The sequence below is a fragment of the Salmo trutta genome, chromosome 4, assembly GCF_901001165.1.
Source record: "Salmo trutta chromosome 4, fSalTru1.1, whole genome shotgun sequence".
Taxonomy (NCBI): domain Eukaryota; kingdom Metazoa; phylum Chordata; class Actinopteri; order Salmoniformes; family Salmonidae; genus Salmo; species Salmo trutta.
In genome coordinates this window covers 51700316-51712317 of record NC_042960.1, presented here as the reverse complement: position 1 = coordinate 51712317, position 12002 = coordinate 51700316, and the positions used below count along the sequence as shown (strand labels likewise).

General features: G+C 41.6%; 2 protein-coding genes across 2 annotated transcripts; both read left to right on the top strand.

The window, feature by feature from the left end:
• The first annotated feature begins 2151 nt into the window (after positions 1–2151).
• Positions 2152–4239, top strand: LOC115191548 (forkhead box protein E4-like). The gene has a single exon (XM_029749346.1). It carries the CDS (start codon positions 2324–2326, stop codon positions 3644–3646), a length of 1323 nt encoding a protein of 440 aa, XP_029605206.1. The 5' UTR covers positions 2152–2323; the 3' UTR covers positions 3647–4239.
• Positions 4240–8758: 4519 nt separating this feature from the next.
• LOC115192560 (forkhead box protein D2-like) lies at positions 8759–11099 on the top strand. Its single transcript, XM_029751204.1, has one exon. The coding sequence runs from the start codon at positions 9208–9210 to the stop codon at positions 10312–10314; it is 1107 nt and encodes a 368-aa protein (XP_029607064.1). The 5' UTR covers positions 8759–9207; the 3' UTR covers positions 10315–11099.
• The last annotated feature ends 903 nt before the right edge of the window (positions 11100–12002 follow it).

Below are 12002 nucleotides of genomic sequence, written 5' to 3'. Positions count from 1 at the left end.
TGTCATATTGTAAATTAGTGACCAATTGAATAATTAAATGTAGATTAACACTTGCATGTTGCATATACCATACATTTGTTGCTCCCTCACAGTGCCTGGAGTGCACTGGTGCAATGTGTTGGTGAAGGGGCAGACTGTGTGTGTGGTCTTGACTAGTTCTTCAATCCTCGCGGGGACCAGAAATGCCCAAATGTCCCCATAAGGATAGTAAAACAAGGGCATTTATCCACATCCCCATAAGGACAAGGGCTATTTTAAGCTTGTATTTTTTTATTTTACCATTATTTTACCAGGTAAGTTGACTGAGAACACATTCTCATTTACAGCAATGACCTGGGGAATAGTTACAGGGGAGAGGAGGGGGGATGAATGAGCCACTTGGATGCTGGGGATGATTAGGTGGCCATGATGGTATTGAGGGCCAGATTGGGAATGTAGCCAGGACACCAGGGTTAACACCCCTACTCTTATGATAAGTGCCATGGGATCTTTAGTGACCACAGAGAATCAGGACACTCATTTAATGTCCCATCTGAAAGACGGCACCCTACACAGTTTAGGGGTTAGGTTTAGGGTTAGGTTTAGGATTACGGTTAGGGATTAGGTTTAGGGTTAGGTTTAGGATTACGGGTTAAGGTTAGGGTTAGGGTTAAGGGTTAGGGAAAATAAGATGTTGTGTGTGTGTGTGTGTGTGTGTGTGTGTGTGTGTGTGTGTGTGTGTGTGTGTGTGTGTGTGTGTGTGTGTGTGTGTGTGTGTGTGTGCGCGTGAACACTGGGAGGTGGGAGGGTACAGGGATTACAGTGAGGCCATAGGCCCCAGGGCAGAGGGGCTGTTTCCTGGCCATAGCCTCTGTTTGTCCTGCCTGACCTGACAGCTCTGGGGGCAGATCCTGCTTGGATACACCCCTGCTCCCACGCCTGTCTGAAGCTGTTAGCCACTGGCTGAGAGTGGCTAGCTGGGCTTAGTGCGTCTGAGCTGTGGGAGGGGTGGGTGCTGGGGGGACTTTGTGTTGGGAATGCTTAGTGGGGAGTGGAGAAGTGTAGAAGGGAGGGTGTTTATGGTTTATGACTTTGGTTTGATTCATTACACCATTTCTTTCATATCAGCCTGTGAGAGAGCCGGTAAATGAGCCCTGTTGGTTTAACCTTTGCTTTGAACACAGTGTCTCGCTGCCCCTCGTTCACACACACTCTGACTGTCCCCCCCCCTCTCCTAGCCTCTCTCTCTCTCACACACCCACACACACGCATGCACACACACCTACTAACACTATCACACTCAGATAAACAAACCTTCAGATTATTATTTTCACTGGCAAAATGTATGTCCTCCATTTGATGCAGTTCAAATAATTTTTGTCATAAAGCCATTAAAGCTATTTAAGATAATTTTTATGTTGAAAGCGTATATCAAAATAGTTGTCCTGGTACATTATCTTCTGTGTCTTTTATTGGTTTATTAATGTAACACCCCCAATTTGACAAAATAATCAATTAGGAGTGATATCATGTTATAGTGTTTTAATAGCTTGTCTGTGTGGTGACTTTGTGCAATATGCTGTTTCTTATTACAATGTCCCAAAACACAACCCCTCCCCTCTGCCTTGAGGAAAGGTTGATTATCAATTTCCAAACATCCTAATGAAATGGAGGGATAATTTTATTTTCTTCCCCAAAAGCTTTCACAGCTCAATCGCTTGTTTTTAATAGATTGTTATTATTTTTCAATTGGTGGATTGAGCGTTGGGTTTGGAATCCCATAGAGCAGCTCTGTCCATGTTGTTTCTGGCCTAGATATACACTGCAGTCCAGAGCAAACCCACAGAGCCTCAGACACATGGAGAGGGCAGAGAGGGAGGGAGCGCTCCCTGTGCTTTCCAACTTCAGAATATGTCATTAACAAAAAGTGTTTTAGCTGTTTTAATGTAACTGACATGGGTCACAAGAAAAAAAACTAGGATGTGGGCATATCTATAAAAAAGAGGCAAACTTCATCCTACTCTGGGAATTAAATGGTCAAGTATCATTACGTTATTTACCCTGGACTTACAGTGCAACTTCCTTACCACATATAATTTAGAAAAGTAGATATACCGGTATCTGAAAATCATGATCTGTCAGGGGGCAGTACCCCCCCTTTTCCATCGCCAGTGTCGTCACTCGACCCTGGTTTATAAAACTGTCCACGCCACTCACCTGGCAAGAGAGAATGCTCACTGACGGCGAGGTGGACAGGGACTCAAATTAACATAGGGAGGGACCCAAAACGCACGCACCGTCTCTGTGCAAAACAATAGCAGACATCCCTCTCACTTTATGGTGCATGCATTTTTTCAGGTGCAATTTGAATATTATTTTTTTTACATTTCAAGCATACATCAAACATAATTTTTTTATGAATCTTGCAAATTTCTCTTACTTTTCGGGCATGTGTAACATGACGGCTGAGTCCCAGCAGTCGCCAGCCGAGGCGGCCAGCCCGCTGGTCTTGTCGCCTAACGTGAGTCTGGACTCCCCGTTACCGCCACCACCACTGATGCTGCAGGCCCGGACGAAGGACGGGGTTCTGATCAAGTCTGAGCCCCGGGGACCTAGTCCGAACACGGACCGAGAGGAGGGCGCTGCTCTGGGTCAAACCGAGGAGCTCATGCCCACGGGGAGTCGACGGAGGAAGAGGCCCGTTCAGAGAGGGAAACCACCCTACAGTTACATCGCTCTCATAGCCATGGCCATCGCCAACTCCCCCGAGAGAAAACTCACACTTGGTGGTATTTATAAATTCATCATGGAACGTTTTCCCTTTTATCGAGAGAACTCAAAGAAGTGGCAAAACTCCATCCGCCACAACCTCACCCTCAACGACTGCTTTGTCAAGATTCCCCGGGAACCTGGAAGGCCTGGTAAGGGAAACTATTGGACTTTGGACCCAGCCGCTGAAGACATGTTCGACAACGGGAGTTTTCTGCGGAGGAGGAAAAGATTCAAGCGCACTGACGTAAGCACTTATCCTGGTTACTTGCAGAGTTCTAGCGCGTTCACCTCGACCTCCATGGGCAGACCGGCATACCCCAACACCCTGTACCCAGGAATAGGATCGGGTTACGGATCACAGCTGGCAGGTTCCCCCCACCCGGGGATGCTGCATCATTACCAGACCTCTGCCGGGGTCAGTCAAGGACAGCCAAGAATGTTCAGCATCGACAACATCATCAGCCAGCAGTCAGTGATGCAGGGAGGAGAGCTCAACCCGCTGGGGTTAGGCGGTGGAGACCTGGGCACCATGTCAGCTAGCTGCTCCCTCACTGCCACTGACCCCTCCAACTGCTTCCAGACGCAGACTGTCAATCCCTCAGGGAATTCACTGGGCAGAGGCGGTGGGGGACTGTCATCAAACCTGGCACCCGGTTACCCATACTCTTCCTCAGCATCCCCTCCCCACCTGCCTTCCATGACGCAATCCAGTTTCTCTCCAGGTACTTCTCAGGTGTACTGCACCGGGAACCGGATGTCTCTACCGGCCGTGCGCTCCGGATCTTGCGCCGAACACACTGAGCAACTATTGGGTCTCTCCAGCCCAATGAACTCTTACAACAACTCTTACATGAGGCAAGCCAACTTTGCGTCAGGACTAGATCGGTATATGTGAGGACCTGATTTTTATAGAGACAAACAACAATAGAGCCTCAAAATACATTCCATTTGAATAGGTGTGACGCCTCTTCTTTGTTTGAAATGCCAAAATACATTCCATTATAGTTGTGTTCATTTCTCAGTGCTTTTGGTTCGTTTACCTTATGTGTTTTATGAAATTAATATTAATGTGTATCTGCATATACTTTTTTGTCCGAGAACAATTCCAGTCATTGTCACCTGTCAAAAAGAAGACTTCTTAAACAATATCATTAGCCACATATACTGTTCTATTTTGTGAAAAGTAAATAGTTTATTTGTTTGTGAATTATGTTGAATAGGCCTACATTGCTATTTACCGTTTTTGGTTCGTGTAATAAATACATTTTTTGATAAGCGTGGTCTTGTTCCTTGCATCTGTTGAACTGAATATGCCTATGATCTGCACGTAACCCTCTGATTTAAATTATGCCTACTTTAAATTAATATTTGATTGCTCATTATAATAATTTAAATCTAATTCCCATAAACCGTATTTGTTTTTCCTGTGTACCCAATAGCCTGTACATTTAAATTACCCAAACAAAATATTTTCTATTAATATTTCAGATATAGGCCTGCAAGGGAATTTCCACATTCATTCTGAAATATAGGCTACATACTTACTTTATAACTTCGTTAATGGTGTTGATATAATTCATTTCCCGCGTGTAAATAAAAATGACCAAATCAGGAATCGTGGGCCAAGTGTATCGTGTTGAATTAGGCCTACCCAACTGTCTCATAATTTAACCTTTTGTTTTATTACAAACTTCTAGGGAATATAGGCAGTATTGTATTTGCATGACTTGTAAGATCATTTGTATGGGTTGTTATAGTAAGAGTTATTTGAAGTAATGTCACAGCATAAATGTTTGTAGTTCTATCATTTATCCATGTTTACGCACACGTTTCAGACTTGACCAAGAAGATCGTAGGCCGAACGGACTTCTTGGTCTAGACATATTAACGCCTAAATAATATAGTGTTGAATATAGTGTTGCTGTTATTGTCAGCTTATGTAGATTTTTTTGTATAATGTAGCCAAATCTATTGACCACATTTAGCCTGCTGGCACTGCCACAATTGTCCCCCTCCCCAACTGCATTGTTGAGGGAGCTGGCACACAAGCATTTCGCTGCACCTTTATACCTGCTGTAAACTGTGTACATGACGAATACAATTTGATTTAATTCGATTTTTTACAATATGATGTATTTTACATGCTCTGGCCGAAAATGAGCACGAGATATATTTGCTCACGTGTAGGCCAATGGTAGATAGCCTAGCTAATAGGCATATTTGACTTCTAGGGCCTATCTATGCACAACTCGGCAAGGACATAACATACATAAATGTATCTGTAATTGAATCCCTGCACCTTTGCTATTCTAACTGTCGAACTGTACCTCTGGCGAGTCTGTACATCATTGGTCTGTAGCCTAATAGATTATAATTTACCCGTCGTTGGAGCGACACCTGGCGGTCTCTATCAAAAGTTTGGAGTGATTTGTGGATTGGAATTGGTGCCGGATTCTACAGTTTGTCCACTAGGTGTCATGCAATACAAATAAGTCACAAACTGAAAACCAGAGCAGCCTAAAAAGGAAAAATAACGTATAGTAATGTGATGTTGTTGAGTTTGTTATGTTTCCGGTCCAAAGTCCAATATGGATGGAAGTAAAATATGTTCTCATCCCTTGAGGAAAATGTAATATTTTGAGACAATAACAAAAAACTTTTAGGCTACCATGTCCACCACTATAAAGGCTGCACAAACCACTATTTTGAAGTTGGCAGTCCATGGTGGTCCCAAGCAATCCAGACAAACACGTTTTGTTTATATCCTGCAAATGCTATAGGCTATTACAGACTAGTTTGTTTCTTCGTGTGATTTTGAAATAGACCAAGGCTTATTACATGCCTCCTAAATCATTCGTTCTTGTCAGTGTTTTTGTTTTTGGGTCTGGAGGAAATGCAGACGCATGAGATTGCCAAATCTAAGTCTTGGTTTGGAAGATGATCAATTGTAATTGTGCATCTATAATCAATGGCAGGGTTGGGTAGGTTACTTTCTAAATGTAAGCCGTTACAGTTACTAGTTACCTGTCCAAAATTGTAATCAGTAATGTAATTTTGGATTACCAAAAGTAATTCATGTAATCTGATTACTTTTAGAAGTTTTAGAAGAAGACCAAAAGGATCCATCAAACGCATTTTGTGTATCATCATAGGGGTCTCTGCCTTGTTGTCAGACCTGCTCAGCTGGAACAAACTTAAACGTGTGCCTTTTTTCAGTGCTGAATTGAATGTCATTGAGAAAAACAGAAAGGTGTCATTATGTATTTGTTTCCCTCAAACATCCTTTCAATTTTTTAAAAAGTAATCATCTCGTTTTTTTTAAGTAATCCAAGAGGTAATCATCTAGTTTTTTTTAAGTAATCCAAGAGGTAATCATCTAGTTTTTTAAAGTAATCCAAGAGGTAATCATCTAGTTTTTTTAAAAGTAATCCAAGAGGTAATCATCTAGTTTTTTTAAAGTAATCCAAGAGGTAATCATCTAGTTTTTTTTTTAAGTAATCCAAGAGGTAATCATCTAGTTTTTTTTAAAGTAGGCTATCTGTTATATGATTACAATATATTTGCTGTTAACGTTACTGATTAAAGTTACAGTTTTTTGTAACCAGATTACATGTAATCAGTTACTCCCAAACCCTGAATCATAGGCAAAGGCTACATAATGTTATTTCTCACCAAATCAACTCAAGTCTAAGATGGCGAGATAGCTTCTTGAGAGAACAATTATGAATTGAGATTTGGCCTTTCTCCCATGCAGCTGTCTGGTTCCTGAACTCAGCGATGTGAGCAATGCAACCTCTCGACCTGCCCTGGGCTGGGAAGGATTGGGATTGGGAAAGGGGTCTGTGACGGACTGGCTGACTGAGTGAGTGTGTTTAGATAAATTACAATTGAGAGGACCTCATGGTCGACTCCGGACACTTTCACTTCCGCATGTTTAGGCTAGGCTATACCTTCAACCGCTCTCCACCTCCGTAACAACTGAACTTGAGAGTCATGCATCAGATGTAAAATGTATCCAATTGAGTTGGCATGAATTGACGATATTTTTTATTCGAATTTAGGAAAATTAAATGTAGTGTATCATTGCTGGGCGATAACTTGCTTTTGCAGGTGGGGATCGCCTAAAATGTATTTCCCCTTTTTTTTCATGATATTTGGGCATGTAAAGGGAAAATCCTGAAAGGTTCGTTGAAATATCGATTTGAATATTATTTAAACAAAAGAAAGCAATTTTAACGCACACAAACGTTGCCAATAAAGTTGCTGTGGTGTTTTGGGCAGGAGAAGCCTGTGTTAACATGAAGGGTCCTGTTAGCTGATGGTCCTGTACAGAGACGGATGAGGTGCTGATGTGTATTACAATAATGCCATGTTTCTGCAACATAATGAACTGGAATGCGAGCGCTGCTCCCCTGCTGTCATGTAACACACTGACCCATCATCTGTCCTGTCCATAGCATACATAGCGCACTCTGACGAAGACGAATTAGAGCAGGTTGCAGGCGCATATGTGTTTGTCTATATGTGAATGATGTAGAAAATGTAGATGGATAATGTTATGACTTTTGACAAGTTAAACATAAAACCCGTGAGAAGTGATCGGAGAATTAATAGAAGACATGTTCATGGAATTCCATAGTTTGTGCTGCTTTTCTCCTCTGAAAATAAATAATGAAAGGGCATATTATTATGAAACCTTGTTATTGTTTGTCGTATAATTAGGCCTATCATTATTATTACACAGTAGTAGGCTAATTATAATATTTTATCATTCACAAAGGACTCTTTCCATGGAAAAAATGATCCCATAGTCTCAATTCTGGAAAACATTGCTTTCAATTGTAAAACTTGCACTGTGGACTTATATATTATTTACCTGTCAGTTTCGGCTGTCAATTACTGTATCAGCTCCATGTTTCAAATGAATAATCAGAATATATATATATATATATATATATATTCTCTCTCTCTATATATTATAAGTGAAACTTTGTAAATCTCCCTTTCGATAACATTTTCATGTTGGCTTCTATTCTCCTTAACTCTGAGAGGACAGAAGTAAGAAGTCATACGTTTGTTTAAACCCAATGGACTCAATAATAATAGTAATAATAATATGATTAATAATAATAGGCTAATACAAATAATACATTATAATAATAACAAATTTATACAGTTTAATAACACAATTATACTGTTTAAAACATATGTCGTGATTTGACTGAATTAGGGTTTCAATATTGTAAAATGTACAGTTAATAATACAGTTTTTCAAATGTATTACAATGACTGTGTATTATCAATGACTGTGTATTATCAATGACTATGTATTATCAATGACTGTGTATTATCAATGGTTAATAACATATGTGGTAATCAAAGTCAAAATGGTAGGCCAATTATATGTGATAATATTAGACCCAAACGCATAACGTCATAGAAAACAAAATAACCACTTATTTAATTAACTGCAACGATAATAAGAAATTATTGGAGCACTTTTAAATCGATTTAAAGCCATCTTGGATATTTGTATTGCATCTAAAGCAATATTTTTGTTTTGTTTAGAAGGGTATGAGAGCGTGCATAATTGCAAATTGGACAACGAAATATTTTGGATATTTTACAACGCATTTTGAAATTGAGTAGGCCATAATTTGAATCATGTTGTAAATCAGATTCAAGTGACAACTGAATTAATCCACTGACTAACAAACAAATACACGTCCATCCTGTTTGTCTTTTGATATAGCTACAATGTATTCCAACAACATAAAACCAATACTTTTGATGATATTCCATATTTAGAAGATGTGTGTGTATTGGAGTATCGTTAACCCAAGAGAAGGTGTAAAGTAGTGCACTCACCATCTCCTCCCGTGTCCGTCTGCCCTTCCCTTTTCCCGTTCCTTCAATTCCTGGTAACAGTGACACCGTGACCACGTGATTTGGACGGCTGAATAAATAGCTTTTGAGAGCTATCAATGGGAATAGTATGAAGCTCACGCAGGATACTTGCTTCGTGCCTGTGCGTAAAGATATTCATACAGATATGCAACAGTAAACTAACGACCTAAAACACAAATGAGTGCAACGAAGAAACATTATTATTGTATACATGCTTGTAGTGGTCTTCAAGTAAATAGCTTGACTGAATTTTCCATTCCACTTTTGTTTTCCTGCGCTTGAATTCAGAAGAGTTTCATCCTCGGTGAAAGACACCACAGCCTCCATACCAACTGGTTGGAGTGGCGTTACACCTGGATCCAAGCCTAGTCTTGCGCTCTTCTAGATTCCACTAATGTTTCTATGCAGCTTGGAGAAGTAAACAGGAGTTCGCTTTGGTCCTCGGAAGAGCGGTTGAGTGCTTTACGCACGGACTGAGTACACCCAGCTTGGGAGCTGAAAAGACTCGGTACGGAACGAGAGGAAGGAAGAGAACCAGTCTCTCCGAGGATGACTCTAGGGACGGATATGTCCGACAACTCTGCTTTGTCTGATGATGTAGACATAGATGTGGTTGGGGGAGACATCTCCGTTGGCAAGGATGGGAAATACCTTCATCACGATTTCCTGGACAATGACTCGGACGATAATTTGTCTCAGAACGCGGGGGAGAGGGGTTCCTCCCCCGGTCTCAGCAGCTCCGAGTGTCCGGCTGACCAGGTTGGAGTTGGTATAGAGTCAGGGGCCATGATAGATGATAAGCCTGGTAAGAACGCTCTAGTCAAGCCCCCGTACTCCTACATAGCCCTGATAACCATGTCTATCCTCCAGAGTCCCAAGAAACGCCTCACTCTCAGCGAGATCTGTGAGTTTATTAGCAACAGGTTCCCGTATTATCGGGAGAAATTCCCCGCTTGGCAAAACTCCATTCGTCACAATCTTTCTCTCAATGACTGCTTTGTCAAAATCCCACGTGAGCCTGGCAACCCCGGAAAAGGCAACTACTGGACCCTCGACCCGGAGTCCGCAGACATGTTCGACAACGGGAGTTTTTTACGCAGGAGGAAGCGCTTCAAGAGGCACCAAGCCAACGAAATCCTCAGGGACGCCGGGGGGTTCCTGCCCGGGTTTGGATACGGCCCTTATGGGTACAACTACGGACTCCAGCTGCAGAACTTCCATGCACATAACCCCTATCATCCGCACCTCCCAGCAGGCGCTTTCCCTTTCCAGAATACATCTTGTGGATTCCCCTCGCCAGCCTCAATATTCCCCACGCCACATCCCCTGCCCTCTCTATTAGGGGCTGATTTACGAAAGCCATTCTACCCTCAACTAAGCCCGACCTTGCCCGGCCTGGCGCCTCTCAAGACGGACACTAACACTCCGACTCGGCCCTCTTTCTCTATAGACAATATAATCGGTGCAGCTAACTCCGTAGCCTCCCCGTACAGCGCACAGTCGGGCAGCCACAGTCAGGCTCAGATCCTGGCCATGTTGAACCCTGCACTCGCCTCAGCTTCGAACCACTTGAACCTCTCGCAGGAAACCATGCTTCAGCCTGGCTCACAGACATTCTCCAGCAAAACTACAAATCTAAACATGTGTCATTTCTAAACTGGCAGCAAAAGCAAAACTTGCAGAAATCCTATTAATCCATTATGGTTCTATTCGTCTTATGTGAAGGTAGGATAAACATTCTTTAAGAAATAAGAGTGTTGCTCTTCCCCTTGTGTTTCTTAGATCTGATCGGAGAGAGGAAAGTGAAAAGGTGGCTATATTTATGGATTGTAAATATGTATAGGATACACTAAATGGAAGATTCATGATGAAGTGAGAAAACAAATTCTAAGACAATGTTGAGTGTATTCGTTGGCCGACATTGGCCTTGGCCCTCACCTATCGTGAGCAAAGATCCAGCTATTTTAACGCAAGTTAAATTTCATGTAATCTCACTGTAGGGAAGATTTAATTGTTTCTTAACTATAATTGAGATTTTTATTATGGTTTATATTGTTTTATATATATTGTGTGCGTTGTGAAATAAAGCACTGTTAATAGGCTACCGAGACGCAAACTCAGGTTTTAATTGTTAGAAAGCACATTGAGACAAGGGGGGTTATTTAAACAAATGGAACCTTTCCCACTACCCCTCGTTCTCTTAACACCGGTGTTGTGGTGAATCTGTATGGATAGTGTTTCATGTTGTCAGTGGACAGATATGTGGTTTTGGTGTAAAGCGCATTACCTCTCATCCTGTTAAACTGTTGTGCTTTCGTTCCTGTCTATTTCATTGAAATCAATCAGTGAAACGTATGTTATGTGTACAGACAGACACTTAATGTTCATAGGTCATTTTTTGTTGTAATGAAAATAATAATAAATGTTTGTGAATTTAAAAATACTTTGTTAACTTGTTTATTGGAACGTTTTATTGGCCATATGCCTGCACACATAGGTCTACTCAAAAATATGAATACCCATTAAGACTTCAAAGCCTAAAATCCCACAAGGAAATAGAAAATATGCTTACGTTTTTATTTATCTAGCTCCGAGGTCACACTTCAGTCTGTATGTGTAGGCCCAGTTTGAACGCTATACGCAGGTCTTTGATAGTCCTACTACAAGCCGCTTTCTGAAACGATTATAAGCGTTCATAGTCATTTACGCAATAGTGCCATAGGTTTAAATCTCAGTTAAATCTTGCGTGCAACGATAGGAGTATGTATTACTACTCTATTATCAATTTTACATGTTCAAAAATTAGCCCATTTATTAGCCTATGTACCACTACAGCCAACAAGCGTTCAAATCCAGATTTGTGATGTCTGAACTCCCACGTTTTGCTGTGAGATATATTCTGGAAGAGTGGGCATGTATTCATTCCTCTTTTGTGGCTCTCAGTGCGTTTATAATGGACTCTTTTTGGCAAGTAACAAAGGGCTAAATGAATGGGAACATCGGAGTTTTGGAGGCCTGTAATTGAATGTGAACGTTCTACATGGATACCCACGATCTCTTGGGGTTTCGTTGCTAATTTGTAGCAGCATTTTTCATCAGGATCCTAATCCACGATAATTCCGGCGTTTTGCCCGTTTGTTGATGTTGTCACTGAAGACCCATGCTCAATGCACTCCCAGCGAGGGGTCCTCTCGGAGACAACACACACACATTTGCCTCTGAAAAGCGATCTTCTCAAAAGGCGCGCGGTTGTTCGCTTTCATGTCGTCTGTGTTGTCTCCGGACAGATACAAAGGAGGTAGCGGGACAGGACTCGTCTCAGTGCAGAAAACAGACCGATTATT